The sequence below is a fragment of the Bufo bufo genome, chromosome 1 (assembly GCF_905171765.1).
Source record: "Bufo bufo chromosome 1, aBufBuf1.1, whole genome shotgun sequence".
Classification (NCBI taxonomy): Eukaryota; Metazoa; Chordata; class Amphibia; order Anura; family Bufonidae; genus Bufo; species Bufo bufo.
The window spans coordinates 841,765,805-841,784,052 of NC_053389.1; the positions used below are offsets into that span (position 1 = coordinate 841,765,805).

General features: G+C 46.9%; 2 protein-coding genes across 3 annotated transcripts in view; one reads left to right on the plus strand and one right to left on the minus strand.

The window, feature by feature from the left end:
- Window positions 1–17,018, minus strand: part of GPS2 (G protein pathway suppressor 2) — a 30,756-nt gene extending 13,738 nt beyond the window's left edge. Inside the window, exons 1-4 of the mRNA XM_040415433.1 lie at window positions 16,881–17,018; window positions 10,544–10,650; window positions 10,179–10,288; window positions 6,971–7,083 (exon numbers count right to left, since the gene is read on the minus strand). Coding sequence (XP_040271367.1) covers window positions 6,971–7,083; window positions 10,179–10,288; window positions 10,544–10,637 — 317 coding nt within the window. The 5' untranslated portion in view covers window positions 10,638–10,650; window positions 16,881–17,018. The remainder of the gene's footprint in view (window positions 1–6,970; window positions 7,084–10,178; window positions 10,289–10,543; window positions 10,651–16,880) is intronic.
- A 63-nt stretch (window positions 17,019–17,081) lies between these two features.
- The window catches only part of NEURL4 (neuralized E3 ubiquitin protein ligase 4), a 114,760-nt gene continuing 113,593 nt past the window's right edge, over window positions 17,082–18,248 (plus strand). The window contains exon 1 of one of the 2 annotated variants that reach the window (XM_040415432.1): window positions 17,082–17,332. In XM_040415432.1, the coding sequence (XP_040271366.1) occupies window positions 17,171–17,332 (162 nt within the window). In that variant the 5' untranslated portion in view covers window positions 17,082–17,170. The remainder of the gene's footprint in view (window positions 17,333–18,248) is intronic. The other variant, XM_040415431.1, reaches the window with a different exon arrangement.

The following is an 18,248-nucleotide window of genomic DNA, read 5'->3' on the forward strand; positions in this document are numbered from 1 at the left end:
GTCATACACTGAAGCATAAGACCACTGCCGCCACACACGGCACCCGCCTGACGCCGCCACACACGGCGCCCGCCTGACGCCGCCACACACGGCGCCCGCCTGACGCCGCCACACACGGCGCCCGCCTGACGCCGCCACACACGGCGCCCGCCTGACGCCGCCACACACGGCGCCCGCCTGACGCCGCCACACACGGCGCCCGCCTGACGCCGCCACACACGGCGCCCGCCTGACGCCGCCACACACGGCGCCCGCCTGACGCCGCCACACACGGCACCCGCTTGACGCCACTATATACATATTACATACACAGCTCCACCACATGCCCATTACACAGAGAGCCCTGCTTTATACACGGCGCCCGCCACACACGGCACCCGCCTGACGCCACTAGATACATATTACATACATAGCTCCACCACATGCCCATTACACAGAGAGCCCTGCTTTATACACGGTGCCCGCCTGACCCCGCCACACACAGCACCCGCCTGACGCCACTAGATACATATTACATACACAGCTCCACCACATGCCCATTACACAGAGAGCCCTGCTTTATACACGGTGCCCGCCACACACGGCGCCCACCTGACGCCACTATATACATATTACATACACAGCTCCACCCCATGCCCATTACACAGAGAGCCCTGCTTTATACACAGAGTACCTCTGCATTCTCCACCAGCACAGTCCTACAGGAGCCTGTGTTCCCCTAACTCCTCCCACACACGGCTGATCACATGACTGTGACATCACCACAGGTCCTGTAACCACAATGTAGTCTGGAGCTGCTCCTGGTGATTTGGCGGCTTCCTGGGTGCCGGACCTGGCAGCTCCTGATACAGCGCTCCTGACTAGAAGAAGAACAAGCGGAAAAATACACACAACTTTTTCCAGGGAGTAAAATGGCCAGAACAGAAGCCCATGACGCTTGTACAGGAGTTATTGTGACCTCCGACTCCCGCCATAATTCCCTATTAGCATCTCGCGTATTCCGGCCATAGTTCCCCATTTACATATAATGTATTCCTGGAGCAATACCCCATTAGAATCCCATGTGCTCCCAGTGTAATACCCCATTAGAATCCCATGTGCTCCCAGTGTAATACCCCATTAGAATCCCATATTCTCCCAGTGTAATACCCCATTAGAATCCCATATTCTCCCAGTGTAATACCCCATTAGAATCCCATATTCTCCCAGTGTAATACCCCATTAGAATCCCATGTGCTCCCAGTGTAATACCCCATTAGAATCCCATGTGCTCCCAGTGTAATACCCCATTAGAATCCCATGTGCTCCCAGTGTAATACCCCATTAGAATCCCATGTGCTCCCAGTGTAATACCCCATTAGAATCCCATGTGCTCCCGGTGTAATACCCCATTAGAATCCCATGTGCTCCCAGTGTAATACCCCATTAGAATCCCATGTGCTCCCAGTGTAATACCCCATTAGAATCCCATGTTCTCCCAGTGTAATACCCCATTAGAATCCCATGTTCTCCCAGTGTAATACCCCATTAGAATCCCATGTTCTCCCAGTGTAATACCCCATTAGAATCCCATGTGCTCCCAGTGTAATACCCCATTAGAATCCCATGTTCTCCCAGTGTAATACCCCATTAGAATCCCATGTGCTCCCAGTGTAATACCCCATTAGAATCCCATGTTCTCCCAGTGTAATACCCCATTAGAATCCCATGTGCTCCCAGTGTAATACCCCATTAGAATCCCATGTGCTCCCAGTGTAATACCCCATTAGAATCCCATGTGCTCCCAGTGTAATACCCCATTAGAATCCCATGTGCTCCCAGTGTAATACCCCATTAGAATCCCATGTGCTCCCAGTGTAATACCCCATTAGAATCCCATATTCTCCCAGTGTAATACCCCATTAGAATCCCATGTGCTCCCAGTGTAATACCCCATTAGAATCCCATGTGCTCCCAGTGTAATACCCCATTAGAATCCCATGTGCTCCCAGTGTAATACCCCATTAGAATCCCATGTGCTCCCAGTGTAATACCCCATTAGAATCCCATGTGCTCCCAGTGTAATACCCCATTAGAATCCCATGTGCTCCCAGTGTAATACCCCATTAGAATCCCATGTGCTCCCAGTGTAATAAATACCCCATTAGAATCCCATGTGCTCCCAGTGTAATACCCCATTAGAATCCCATGTGCTCCCAGTGTATTACCCCATTAGAATCCCATGTTCTCCCAGTGTAATACCCCATTAGAATCCCATGTGCTCCCAGTGTAATACCCCATTAGAATCCCATGTTCTCCCGGTGTAATACCCCATTAGAATCCCATGTGCTCCCAGTGTAATACCCCATTAGAATCCCATGTTCTCCCAGTGTAATACCCCATTAGAATCCCATGTTCTCCCAGTGTATTACCCCATTAGAATCCCATGTTCTCCCAGTGTAATACCCCATTAGAATCCCATGTGCTCCCAGTGTAATACCCCATTAGAATCCCATGTTCTCCCGGTGTAATACCCCATTAGAATCCCATGTGCTCCCAGTGTAATACCCCATTAGAATCCCATGTTCTCCCAGTGTAATACCCCATTAGAATCCCATGTGCTCCCATAAGGCCTGGTTCACACAGCGTGCCTCCCAACTTCTGAGGATAGCAAGTGTATTTCCACTAAGCCTGGCCTCTAACTGCCACCTATATGCCCCAGTCCTACCCCTTTCTGCCCCCACACCATAGTTACTCCCCCCACACCTTAGTTACTCCCCCTACACCATAGTTATACCCCTTTCTGCCCCCACACCATAGTTACTCCCCCCACACCATAGTTACTCCCCCTACACCATAGTTATGCCCCTTTCTGCCCCCACCCCATAGTTACTCCCCCTACACCATAGTTATACCCCTTTCTGCCCCCACACCATAGTTACTCCCCCTACACCATAGTTATGCCCCTTTCTGCCCCCACCCCATAGTTACTCCCCCCACACCATAGTTACTCCCCCTACACCATAGTTACTCCCCTTTCTGCCCCCACCCCATAGTTACTCCCCCTACACCATAGTTATACCCCTTTCTGCCCCCACACCATAGTTACTCCCCCCACACCATAGTTACTCCCCCTACACCATAGTTATGCCCCTTTCTGCTCCCACCCCATAGTTACTCCCCCCACACCATAGTTACTCCCCCTACACCATAGTTATGCCCCTTTCTGCCCCCACCCCATAGTTACTCCCCCTACACCATAGTTATACCCCTTTCTGCCCCCACACCATAGTTACTCCCCCTACACCATAGTTATGCCCCTTTCTGCCCCCACCCCATAGTTACTCCCCCTACACCATAGTTATACCCCTTTCTGCCCCCACACCATAGTTACTCCCCCTACACCATAGTTATGCCCCTTTCTGCCCCCACCCCATAGTTACTCCCCCCACACCATAGTTACTCCCCCTACACCATAGTTATGCCCCTTTCTGCCCCCACCCCATAGTTACTCCCCCTACACCATAGTTATACCCCTTTCTGCCCCCACACCATAGTTACTCCCCCCACACCATAGTTACTCCCCCTACACCATAGTTATGCCCCTTTCTGCCCCCACCCCATAGTTACTCCCCCTACACCATAGTTATACCCCTTTCTGCCCCCACACCATAGTTACTCCCCCCACACCATAGTTACTCCCCCTACACCATAGTTATGCGCCCAATACTGAACGGCACAGAGGCCAACGCTGCCCCTATACAATGGACGGCGCGGTGAAAGCTGCTGGGAGCCGGCAGGGTCACAATTATCCGGCCTGGAGTCCCCCTTTAATATCACCTATGGGGGGCCCCGCTACAATAGGAACCAATGCTTGTTGGGCTGCAACCTCCAATCTTTGATAAGGGATCACAGGATGCGAGCGCCTCACAACAAGACATCAGACCACACATCATCCAAGGGCGATGAGGACGAGGTCCACGAGACGGGCCGACACCGCCGAGTCACCAGTGGGGTGGTGCTGGTACCAGTCCCTCCCACAGTCCACCACTATACATTAGCACATGCAACTCTGGAACATGCCGCCCAGAAGCCATATAGGAATCACTCAGCGGAGGCAGACTATGATCTAGGGCAGGGCTGCACGACCCGCATGCGGCCCCCGGCCTCCTGGACAGACACACAGATGATCGAGCGAGGAGTCGTGCTTCTGCCCGCAGCGCCATGGAGCATTACAGGTCCTGCTCCCGCACTGTAGAGGGTCGGGTCCCCGGACGTCAGACAGCGGGGGAGCCTAGGAGAAGGCAGAAGCAGCGCAGATCTGTAGGGTCAGGAGACCCCCATCAGCTCTGCCTCGTACAAAGCCCCCACAGCAGGCTGGATCTTTGGATGCTTCGGTCACTGGAAATGGTGCAAAAAAAAGTCTGTGTCCCCAAAAGATCAGTGAACTCTCGGGGACAAATTATGTGGGGGAAAAAAGTGCAAAATAGTAGAGCGTCCATTGTCCCAGTCTTATTATTATGTGGCAAAAATGTAGATATTATATATAAAAAATAAAAAAGTAATAAAAAAGGAAAGAGTGAAAAATGTACAAAAATGGTCAGTGTCCCCAAAAAGGTCTTTTTATGACCTCTTGGGGTATATTATTTGTATCAGAAATATTAAAAAGTTAGAAAAAATAAATAAAATAATAATATATATATATATATATAATATACTTAAAAAAAACAAAAAAAAAACCCCACACCAAAGAAAACCATCGGCATTATTGTCCCATTCCAGTGAAACTATAAATATAACAAACCGACCGACACAAAATAGGGAACTAATAATAATTTATTTTGGTGGCAGTTTGTATATTTAGAGAATAAGGCGCTATAGTCTGGGGAAAAAATAAAATCACACTTTAACCCCTTCAGGACACGGCCTTATTTCACCTTAAGGACCGGGCTAATTTTTTGCAAATCTGACCAGTGTCACTTTAAGTGGTGAGAACTGTAAAACGCTTTGACTTATCCCGGCCGTTCTGAGATGTTTTCTCGTCACATATTGTACTTCATGACACTGGTAAAATGGAGTCAAAAAAAATTCATTTTTATTTCTAAAAAAAAAATACCAAATTTACCAAAAATGAAGTAAAAAATGGCAAATTTGTAAGTTTCAATTTCTCTACTTCTATAATACATTTTAATACCTCCAAAAATAGTTATTACTTTACATTCCCCATATGTCTACTTCATGTTTGGATCATTTTGGGAATGATATTTTATTTTTTGGGGACGTTACAAGGCTTAGAAGTTTAGAAGCAAATCTTTAAATTTTTCAGAAAATTTCAAAAACCCACTTTTTAGGGACCAGTTCAGGTCTGAAGTCACTTTGTGAGGCTTACATAATAGAAACCACCCAAAAAGGATTTTACAAATGTCGTTAACCCTTTAGGTGTTCCACAAGAGTTATTGGCAAATGGAGATGAAATTTCCGAATTAAAATTTTTGGGCAAATTTTCCATTTTAATCAATTTTTTCCAGTTACAAAGCAAGGGTTAACAGCCAAACAAAACTCAATATTTATGGCTCTGATTGTGTAGTTTACAGAAACACCCCATATGTGGTTGTAAACTGCTGTACGGGCACACGGCAGGGCGCAGAAGGAAAGGAATGCCATACGGTTTTTGGAAGGCAGATTTTGCTGGACTGGTTTTTTGACACCGTGTCCCATTTGAAGCCCCCCTGATGCACCCCTAGAGTAGAAACTCCAAAAAAGTGACCCCATTTTAGAAACTACCGGATAGGGTGGCAGTTTTGTTGGTACTAGTTTAGGGTACATATGATTTTTGGTTGCTCTATATTACACTTTTTGTGAGGCAAGGTAACAAGAAATAGCTGTTTTTGGCACAGTTTTTTGTTATTTACAACATTCATCTGACAGGTTAGATCATGTGGTATTTTTATAGAGCAGGTTGTCACGGACGCGGCGATACCTAATATGTGTACTTTTTTTGGTTGTTTGTTTCAGTTTTACATAATGCAATTTTTTTTTAATGATTCTTTTGTGTCTCCACATTCTGAAAGCCATAGTTTTATTTATTTTTTGGGCGACTGTCTTGTGTAGGGGCTCATTTTTTTTCGGGATGAGATGACGGTTGGATTGGCACTATTTTGCTATTACACTTTTTGCGATGTAAGCTTTTTTTTACGGTGTTCACCTGAGGGGTTAGGTCATGTGATGTTTTTATAGAGCCGGTTATTACAGACGTAATTATTTGGGGAAAATTACGTTTAGTTTTTTTTTTAACTTGAAACTTAAATTTTTTTGGGGGGAAAACTTTATTTTTTCAACTTTTTTGGTCCCACTTTGGGACTTCCACTTTTGGGGGTCTGATCCCCTTTACAATGCATTCCAATACTTCTGTATTGGCTGTATGAGTAATACTGTGTGTATTACTCATACAGCTTCCAGGGGGCTGGATCTCACAGGCTCGTCACCGGAAGGCAGCGCGATGCCTTCCCTGCCATCGGGTCCCCATTACAGCCGGACGGGGACCCGATAGCCACTGCACTCACCGCCCGGAAATGCCGCAAGTCTGAACTGGGCCGGGGGTGCCCACAGATTGATTTCAGCAGGCACCCAGTTCCGATCACCACCGGTACGTCCTATGTCCCATGTTTTGTACAGATTCCGCCTCACGCTACAGGCGATAAAGGTATACGTTCAAAAATAGAATAGAAAATCTCAGCCTGAAAGAACGCCAATAACAAAATAATTATTTTATTGAAAATAAACGGTTTAAAAATAAGGGGGACAATCGCCCCTCTTCAGTATAAAACAGTCGGCGCAGGGCCCCTAGCAGGCTGGGAGGGCCCCGCGGTGATCATACAGCACTCACTCCTCTTCCTAGTACGTCTCTGTAGTCGGGGCACAGGCAGATGTCACCTGATGCTGGAGAAGTGCCGCCATCTACCTGTCTAGGGGTACCCTCCACCTCACTTACCTCTGCTCCTTCCTCCTCCTCTTCTCCTCCTCGTGGAGAACCTTCTTCAGCTGGAGAAAGAGCTGGTGCTTCTCCTCCTGCAGCTTATTCAGCTTCTCCTGGAGCTTCATGATCTGAGGAGGAAAGAAGAAGATGGTGAGAACCTGGAGAAGACACAGACACCTGTGCAAAAGTATGTGCACCCTCCACACCGCCGTCAGGTGTGCTTATCACACCGCCATATCCGTGTCTAATATATACAGAAAACAGTACATCACACAGAGGACAGTCTATCAGTGCTGTGTGTGTATACGCTGCTCTCTAAAAGGACGGGAATGGGCTGTATTAGTTGGTCCCTGAGGTAAGCGTCCCCTAGAACCCACGACGTCCCCCTTATAGTCAGATATTCACCCCCCCTCCCCGATATATTAGAGTTAGACCAGTCGTGGACAGAAGAACATGGAGTACATCATGTTCCCCCCCCCCCCCCCCGAGTACAGTACATATATAAGGCCACTAGATGGCAGTGCATGGGGTACAGTACATATATAAGGCCACTAGATGGCAGTGCATGGAGTACAGTACATATATAAGGCCACTAGATGGCAGTGCATGGGGTACAGTACATATATAAGGCCACTAGATGGCAGTGCATGGGGTACAGTACATATATAAAGCCACTAGATGGCAGGGCATGGGGTACAGTACATATATAAGGCCACTAGATGTCAGTGCATGGGGTACAGTACATATATAAGGCCACTAGATGGCAGTGCATGGGGTACAGTACATATATAAGGCCACTAGATGGCAGTGCATGGGGTACAGTACATATATAAAGCCACTAGATGGCAGGGCATGGGGTACAGTACATATATAAGGCCACTAGATGGCAGTGCATGGGGTACAGTACATATATAAGGCCACTAGATGGCAGTGCATGGGTACAGTACATATATAAGGCCACTAGATGGCAGTGCATGGAGTACAGTACATATATAAGGCCACTAGATGGCAGTGCATGGAGTACAGTACATATATAAGGCCACTAGATGGCAGTGCATGGGGTACAGTACATATATAAGGCCACTAGATGGCAGGGCATGGGGTACAGTACATATATAAAGCCACTAGATGGCAGTGCATGGGGTACAGTACATACACTCACCTAAAGAATTATTAGTGCCCCCATACTAATACGGTGTTGGACCCCCTTTTGCCTTCAGAACTGCCTTAATTCTACGTGGCATTGATTTCACAAGGTGCTGATAGCATTCTTTAGAAATGTTGGCCCATATTGATAGGACAGCATCTTGCAGTTGATGGAGATTTGAGGGATGCACATCCAGGGCACGAAGCTCCCGTTCCACCACATCCCAAAGACGCTCTATTGGGTTGAGATCTGGTGACTGTGGGGCCATTTTAGTCCAGTGAACTCATTGTCATGTTCCAGAAACCAATGTGAGATGATTGGAGCTTTGTGACATGGTGCATTATCCTGCTGGAAGGAGCCATCAGAGGATGGATACATGTTCTCATTCTGTTTACCCCAAATTCGGACTCTACCATTTGAATGTCTCAACAGAAATCGAGACTCATCAGACCAGGCAACATTTTTCCAGTCTTCAACAGTCCAGTTTTGTTGAGCTCGTGCAAATTGTAGCCTCTTTTTCCTATTTGTAGTGGAGATGAGTGGTACCCGGTGGGGTCTTCTGCTGTTGTAGCCCATCCGCCTCAAGGTTGTGCGTGTTGTGGCTTCACAAATGCTTTGCTGCAGACCTCGGTTGTAACGAGTGGTTATTTCAGCCAACGTTGCTCTTCTATCAGCTTGAATCAGTCGGCCCATTCTCCTCTGACCTCCAGCATCCACAAGGCATTTTCGCCCACAGGACGGCCGCATACTGGATGTTTTTCCCTTTTCACACCATTCTTTGTAAACCCTAGAAATGGTTGTGCGTGAAAATCCCAGTAACTGAGCATATTGTGAAATACTCAGACCGGCCCGTCTGGCACCAACAACCATGCCACGCTCAAAATGGCTTAAATCACCTTTCTTTCCCATTCTGACATTCAGTTTGGAGTTCAGGAGATTGTCTTGACCAGGAGCACTCCCCAAAATGCATCGAAGGAACTGCCATGTGATTGGTTGGCTAGAGAATTGCATTAATGAGAAATAGAACAGGTGTTCCTAATAATTCTTTAGGTGAGTGTATATAAAGCCACTAGATGGCAGTGCATGGGGTACAGTACATATATAAGGCCACTAGATGGCAGTGCATGGAGTACAGTACATATATAAGGCCACTAGATGGCAGTGCATGGAGTACAGTACATATATAAGGCCACTAGATGGCAGTGCATGGGGTACAGTACATATATAAGGCCACTAGATGGCAGTGCATGGGGTACAGTACATATATAAGGCCACTAGATGGCAGTGCATGGAGTACAGTACATATATAAGGCCACTAGATGGCAGTGCATGGAGTACAGTACATATATAAGGCCACTAGATGGCAGTGCATGGGGTACAGTACATATATAAGGCCACTAGATGGCAGTGCATGGGGTACAGTACATATATAAGGCCACTAGATGGCAGTGCATGGAGTACAGTACATATATAAGGCCACTAGATGGCAGTGCATGGAGTACAGTACATATATAAGGCCACTAGATGGCAGTGCATGGGGTACAGTACATATATAAGGCCACTAGATGTCAGTGCATGGGGTACAGTACATATATAAGGCCACTAGATGGCAGGGCATGGAGTACAGTACATATATAAGGCCACTAGATGGCAGTGCATGGAGTACAGTACATATATAAGGCCACTAGATGGCAGTGCATGGAGTACAGTACATATATAAGGCCACTAGATGGCAGTGCATGGAGTACAGTACATATATAAGGCCACTAGATGGCAGTGCATGGGGTACAGTACATATATAAGGCCACTAGATGGCAGTGCATGGGGTACAGTACATATATAAGGCCACTAGATGTCAGTGCATGGGGTACAGTACATATATAAGGCCACTAGATGGCAGGGCATGGAGTACAGTACATATATAAGGCCACTAGATGGCAGGGCATGGAGTACAGTACATATATAAGGCCACTAGATGGCAGGGCATGGAGTACAGTACATATATAAGGCCACTAGATGGCAGTGCTTAGTTGTTTCACATCCAGTATCCCCGACACTGAGGGCTCCAGAGCTCACCTGTTCACGCGTCTCCTCCAAGGACATCCTCTCTTCCATCTCCTTCTTCCTCCTCCTCTCCTGTTCATCCCGCAGTTTCTGCTCCATCATCTTATCCACCTCCTCCTCCTCTGTGAAGCATTAGACAGGACACTGTCAGGCTTGACCATAGCCAGGTACCAGGAGAGCCAACCTCACCTTCCCACCCTCATGAGACGGCTGAAGCTTTCACCCTCACCCGCCGTGACCGTTCTCTGCACTCCCCATACGGTCTCCTTGTCCGACCATAGTGCGGACACCAGCAGAGAAGAGCTTCCTCACTACTCCCAGTGCAGCCACCATTAGACCTCGTTATACCGTAATCCCATACACAGTGTTCTCCTTACCTTGTCGCTTACGCTCCCGCTCCATCATCACATGTCTATGGAGGGCTCGCGCCATCGTGTTCGACATCTTAGGTCTTTCCAAAAGGGCCGGCATTGTGTAAACACAGCTGAAACAAAGAGCGAGACCACTGCCAGTGATGTATGTAATGTCAGGATACACTGAGGGGGCTCCATGGTGTACAACAGCTTCCTCAGGGGACACCACTGCCAGTGATGTATGTAATGTCAGGATACACTGGGGGAGCTCCATGGTGTACAACAGCTTCCTCAGGGGACACCACTGCCAGTGATGTATGTAATGTCAGGATACACTGGGGGGGCTCCATAGTGTACAACAGCTTCCTCAGGGGACACCACTGCCAGTGATGTATATAATGTCAGGATACACTGGGGGGCTCCATGGTGTACAACAGCTTCCTCAGGGGACACCACTGCCAGTGATGTATGTAATGTCAGGATACACTGGGGGAGCTCCATGGTGTACAACAGCTTCCTCAGGGGACACCACTGCCAGTGATGTATGTAATGTCAGGATACACTGGGGGGGCTCCATAGTGTACAACAGCTTCCTCAGGGGACACCACTGCCAGTGATGTATATAATGTCAGGATACACTGGGGGGCTCCATGGTGTACAACAGCTTCCTCAGGGGACACCACTGCCAGTGATTTAAAGTCCTGATCAAAAGTTTAAGACCACTTGAAAAATGGCAAAAAATCCTATGTATCATGGCTGGATCTTAACAAGGTTCCAAGTAGAGCTTCAACATGCAACAAGAAGAAATGGGAGGGAGACTAAACATTTTTTGAGCATTCAATTTAATGAAAACAACGAATAAACTGAAACAGGCTGTTTTTCAGCTGATGAAAAGTTTCGGACCACACCTCCAAAAAAAAAACAAAAAACTAAACCGCCCCCAAAACAGAAATCCAACCTCCAGACATGACCTCAGTGATGAGTAGCTCCGCCGTTATTGTTTCGGCATGCTTGATGCAAGCGTTTCCATGAGGTGAGTGGGAACATTTCTCCAAGTGGTGAAGACGGCCGCACGAAGGCCATCTACTGTCTGGAACTGGTGTCCATTTTTGTAAACTTCCCTTGCCATCCATCCCCAAAGGTTCTCAATTGGATTTAGATCAGGGGAACACGCAGGATGGGCCAAAAGAGTGATGTTCTTCTCCTGGAAGAAGTCCCTTGTCCTGCGGGCATTGTGTACTGTAGCGTTGTCCTGTCACCACACAGACGAGGGCCGTCAGTCATGAGGAATGCTCTCTGCAACATCTGGACATAGCCAGCGGCCGTTTGACGCCCCTGCACTTGCTGAAGCTCCATTGTTCCACTGAAGGAAAAAGCCCCCCAGACCATTATGGTGCCCCCTCCACTGTGGCACGTAGGAAACATCTCAGGTGGGATCTGCTTGTCAGGCCAGTAACGTTGGAAACCATCAAGGTTACATTGTTTCTCATCAGAGAATAAAACTTTCTTCCACCTTTGAATGTCCCATGTTTGGTGCTCTCTTGCAAAGTCCAAACGAGCAGTTCTGTGGCGTTCAAGGAGACGAGGTCTTTGAAGACGTTCTTTGTTTTTGAAGCCCTTCAGTCTCAGATGCCGTCTGATGGTTATGGGGCTGCAGTCAACACCAGTAAGGGCCTTAATTTGGGTCGAGGATCGTCCAGTGTCTTGACGGACAGCCAATTGGATCCTCCGGCTCAGTGCTGAGGACATTTTTTGGGTCTTCCACTTGACTTTTTTGTTCCATAACCCTCAGGATCATTTAAGAAATTCCAAATGACTGTCTTCCTGCGTCCCACCTCAGCAGCGATGGCGGCTGTGAGAGACCCTGCTTATGCAGCTCAACAACCCGACCACGTTCAAAAAGGGAGAGTTTTTTTGCCTTTGCCATCACAACGTGTGACTACCTGACAGAGAGTGACAAGGAATCCACATCTCTGCACAGATTTGGCCTTTTAAAGGCATGTGGTCCTAAACTTTGGATCATCTGAAAAACAGCCTGTTTCAGTTTAATCGTTGTTTTCAATTAATTGAATGCTCAAAAAATGTTCTGTTTCCCTCCCATTTCTTCTTGTTGAAGGGTGAAGCTCCACTTGGAACCTTGCTAAAGAGGACCTTTCACCGATTCTTACCCTATGAACTAACTATACAGACATGTGGAGCGGCACCCGGGGATCTCCCTGCACTTACTATTATCCCCGGGCGCCGCTCCGTTCTCCCGCTATGCCCTCCGGTATCTCCGCTCACTAAGTTATAGTAGGCGGAGATTCCAGTCCCTAAGTTATGGTAGGCGGAGTCTGCCCTTGTTCTTCTGTAGCGCTGGCCAATCGCAGCGCAGAGCTCACAGCCTGGGAGGTTATTTTCTCCCAGGCTGTGAGCTCTGCAATGCGATTGGCCAGCGCTACAGAAGAACAAGGGCAGACTCCGCCTACCATAACTTAGTGAGCGGAGATACCGGAGGGCATAGCGGGAGAACGGAGCGGCGCCCAGGGATAATAGTAAGTGCAGTGAGATCCCCGGGCGCCGCTCTCCATGTCTGTATAGTTAGTTCATAGGGTAATAAATCGGTGAAAGGTCCTCTTTAAGATCCAACAATGCTACATAGGATTTTTGCCATTTTTCAAGTGGTCTTAAACTTTTGATCAGGACTTTATATATATGTATGTAGTGTCAGGATACACTAGGGGCTCCATAGTGTACAACAGCTTCCTCAGGGGACACTACTGCCAGTGACGTATGTAATGTCAGGATACACTGGGGGCTCCATAGTGTACAACAGCTTCCTCAGGGGACACTACTGCCAGTGATGTATATACATGTATGTAATGTCAGGATACACTGAAGGGGGGGGCGCTCCATAGTGTACAACAGCTTCCTCAGGGGACACTACTGCCAGTGACGTATGTAATGTCAGGATACACTGGGGGCTCCATAGTGTACAACAGCTTCATCAGGGGACACCACTGCCAGTGATGTATATATATGTAATGTCAGGATACACTGGGGGGCTCCATAGTGTACAACAGATTCATCAGGGGGACACTACTGCCAGTGATGTATATACATGTATGTAATGTCAGGATACACTGGGGGGGGGGGGGGGGGGGGGGCTCCATAGTGTACAACAGCTTCCTCAGGGGACACTACTGCCAGTGATGTATATACATGTATGTAATGTCAGGATACACTGGGGGGCTCCATAATGTACAACAGCTTCCTCAGGGGACACCACTGCCAGTGATGTATATATATGTAATGGCAGGATACACTGGGGGGCTCCATAGTGTACAACAGCTTCATCAGGGGGACACTACTGCCAGTGATGTATATACATGTTGTTGTGCATTTTCATATGTATACAATATTATCTAATGACATTATAATCAAAATGAACGCTCATCTCATTGCCTTTAAGAATAAGATCAGCCTGAACCAAAGTTATATTATGTGGCTGAGGAAGCCAAGATGAGTTCATGGCAAGTTCAGTCTATATAAAAAAATAAAATAATTGTGAACATAAACGGACATTGTATTTAAAAGTTATTACTAAAGATATGAGACCATCTGTTAAGGAGTAAGTCAACTCCCTAAAACATGTCTGTCTGGAGGGAACAAGGTTACTTGATAAGGACTCATGTCCGTATCACACACCTGCTGTATGAGATTCAATTTATATATTCATAATTATATTATATCTCTGTATGGTATATTTAGTTTACAACATATGTTAATCAATAATTCATATAATGTGTTATCTATGTGTAACAATGTATCGATTTATATATATATGTTATACCATGTATTTACCATTTAGAAGGTACAGAAACATAAGTTTAAGTTAATTGGATTTCAAAACAATAGTTATTCATGGAGATAAATGAAATGTACAAGTTCCGATGCCAAGCATCAAAGCCGCTCAACCTATATTTCAAAAAGATAGGAAAAGACAGTCAACTCCAACAAGTCCAGGATATAGGTAATTAAAAGTGTCAGGAAAAGACCTTCCTCAATGATTTATAGTGAGAAAGGTCAACGAGATCCTGTAAACATATTATTAGATATTTAATTTTAAATGCTTAAAAGTTGGGATGTTCACCTACAGTACCGCAGTGCCATCTGGAGGCAGATGGGCAACATTATATTATTTCATTATTTGTCCTATACCATATTAGGAGTTGAGATAACGTCATGATGTTATTAGCATGCGAATACACCCACCCTACCTGATTGGGAATCCATAATCTAAAGGGGATGATTCTTAGAAAAGGGGGGGAATAATTACTCGTGTACGGAGTAGCATGAAAAAAGTTAGGAAGAGAAAAAAAAAAAAAAGAGAGCTAGAGGAAAAGATCCATATATCCATTGATCCATCCATTCATTCATTCATTCAATCAAAAAGAAAACTTTACCAGAAGAAACTTGGATTATTATTTTTGGATTACTAGGAAAGTTCTTCAGAACTGGTCCCATCTGAACTCTGTCTACCTTTGACCCGGTAACGTATATTTTGTTTACTACTCGTGATATTAATAAGATATTCCTCTCGGTATATAGTCAAGAGTTCCCATACTGTGGGAATATATAGTGTTAGGCGCCTCCATAATGCTGATTATTCTCTTAGCAAAGATGCATATTGTGAATGGAAGATCTGACATTATTTGTAAAGAGGACTAGGCCCTTGGGAAGTTATTTTCCTTAGTCTGATTACCGAGCTGAATATTTTATCATATATTTTTGATTGGTCATAGGAAAACAGAGTCAAGGGATAACAGTTATTTTCCTGTATATCCGTGTTTTATTGCTATAGCCTGTTTGATAACAGAAGATCCTAAGTTTCTCTTGGTAGATGAGTCCGTTTGTTAAAAGTATGACACTGGTCGTCATGTATCACTAAGTCACACTGTGCTGATCAGATAGGGGGGTGTTAGCGCCACCGTGTGGTACATTTCGGATGTTACGTTGTAACTTCATCATTTGTTTTGCAATCGTATTGTTTTATATTCTTTGTTTTTATAATAAACGATTATATATTTTTGCACATACAATTGTCCCTTTGTTTCACTGCTTGCACAAATCAAATTAAGATACTTGATAAAAAGAACTTAGAGGCGTTTTTTATGTCCGCCTGAAGGATAAAATATTTTTCCATTTTTTTTATCCTCTCTTTTATATGAAGATTCTTTTTCATATAGAAGATATATGACAATGTATGTAATGTCAGGATACACTGGGGGGGGGGGGGGGCGCTCCATAGTGTACAACAGCTTCCTCAGGGGACACTACTGCCAGTGATGAATATACATGTATGTAATGTCATGATACACTAGGGGGGGGGGGGCTCCATAGTGTACAACAGCTTCCTCAGGGGACACCACTGCCAGTGATGTATATACATGTATGTAATGTCAGGATACACTGGGGGGGGGGGGGGCGCTCCATAGTGTACAACAGCTTCCTCAGGGGACACCACTGCCAGTGATGTATATACATGTATGTAATGTCAGCATATACAGGGGGCTCCATAGTGTACAACAGCTTCCTCAGGCGACACCAGTGCCAGTGATGTATATATATGTAATGTCAGCATATACAGGGGGCTCCATAGTGTACAAAAGCTTCATCAGGGGGACACCACTGCCAGTGATGTATATACATGTATGTAATGTCAGGATACACTGGGGGGGGGCGCTCCATAGTGTACAACAGCTTCCTCAGGGGACACCACTGCCAGTGATGTATATACATGTATGTAATGTCAGGATACACTGGGGGGGGGGCGCTCCATAGTGTACAACAGCTTCCTCAGGGGACACCACTGCCAGTGATGTATATACATGTATGTAATGTCAGGATACACTGGGGGGGGGCGCTCCATAGTGTACAACAGCTTCCTCAGGGGACACCAGTGCCAGTGATGTATATACATGTATGTAATGTCAGGATACACTGGGGGGGGGCGCTCCATAGTGCACAACAGCTTCCTCAGGGGACACCAGTGCCAGTGATGTATATACATGTATGTAATGTCAGGATACACTCGGGGGGGGCGCTCCATAGTGTACAACAGCTTCCTCAGGGGACACCAGTGCCAGTGATGTATATATATGTAATGTCAGCATACACGGGGGGCTCCATAGTGTACAACAGCTTCCTCAGGGGACACCACTGCCAGTGATGTATATACATGTATGTAATGTCAGGATACACTGGGAAGCTACTACTATCGCCGCAGACTTGGGGGCGCAGGCCTGTACTGATTCACTGGGGGCCTGGAAAGACTTGGGTAGGTCTCGGACTGTTCGCGGTCACCCGCAGCACCACTTACCTCGGCTGCTCCCTCTGTATCCGTCCCCTCGGTACGCGCCAGTGGTGACAGAAGCGGGAAGATATTACTCCGTGACACTTCCCCGGCGTTAATGTACGTCACTTCCGCCAGTCGCCTTCGTACAGCCTGCAGGCCAAGCTAGTTTTCCGGTATTCCCTTTTCCGCCAACCATTGTAAGCTTCCGGTGATCCCTTTTCCGCCAACCATGCGGAACTTCCGGTGGTCGCTGTCAGACTCGTCTCCCTGGTGACACCGTAAAGCGCGGGGCTCGGTGCCGTAAAGCGGCGAGGATGGCGGAGCTGCACCCCCGTACGGGCAAGCTCGTTATCCTCAGCAACGGGAATCGGACGGCGACCCGGAAACAGCCGGCGCAAGAGTTCAACCAGGGCCTGGTGCTGAGCGCCCGCCCGCTGGGCCCCGGGGAGGTGTTCACGGTCCGGCTGGAGCGCAAGGTGAGAGCCGCTGGGCGGAAGTGTTCGCCCCCCCCCCCCGGGACTGGGCAAAAGTGTTCGCCCCCTCCCCCCGGGACTGGGCAGAAGTGTTCGCCCCCCCATATAGATAGAACCGCTGTGTAACTATTCACCCCCCATATAGATAGAACCGCTGTGTAACTATTCACCCCCCATATAGATAGAACCGCTGTGTAACTATTCACCCCCCCATATAGATAGAACCGCTGTGTAACTATTCACCCCCCCATATAGATAGAACCGCTGTGTAACTATTCACCCCCCCTATATAGATAGAACCGCTGTGTAACTATTCACCCCCCCATATAGATAGAACCGCTGTGTAACTATTCACCCCCCCCATATAGATAGAACCGCTGTGTAACTATTCACCCCCCCTATATAGATAGAACCGCTGTGTAACTATTCACCCCCCATATAGATAGAACCGCTGTGTAACTATTCACCCCCCATATAGATAGAACCGCTGTGTAACTATTCACCCCCCATATAGATAGAACCGCTGTGTAACTATTCACCCCCCCATATAGATAGAACCGCTGTGTAACTATTCACCCCCCCATATAGATAGAACCGCTGTGTAACTATTCACCCCCCCTATATAGATAGAACCGCTGTGTAACTATTCACCCCCCCATATAGATAGAACCGCTGTGTAACTATTCACCCCCCCCATATAGATAGAACCGCTGTGTAACTATTCACCCCCCCTATATAGATAGAACCGCTGTGTAACTATTCACCCCCCCATATAGATAGAACCGCTGTGTAACTATTCACCCCCCATATAGATAGAACCGCTGTGTAACTATTCACCCCCCCTATATAGATAGAACCGCTGTGTAACTATTCACCCCCCCATATAGATAGAACCGCTGTGTAACTATTCACCCCCCCA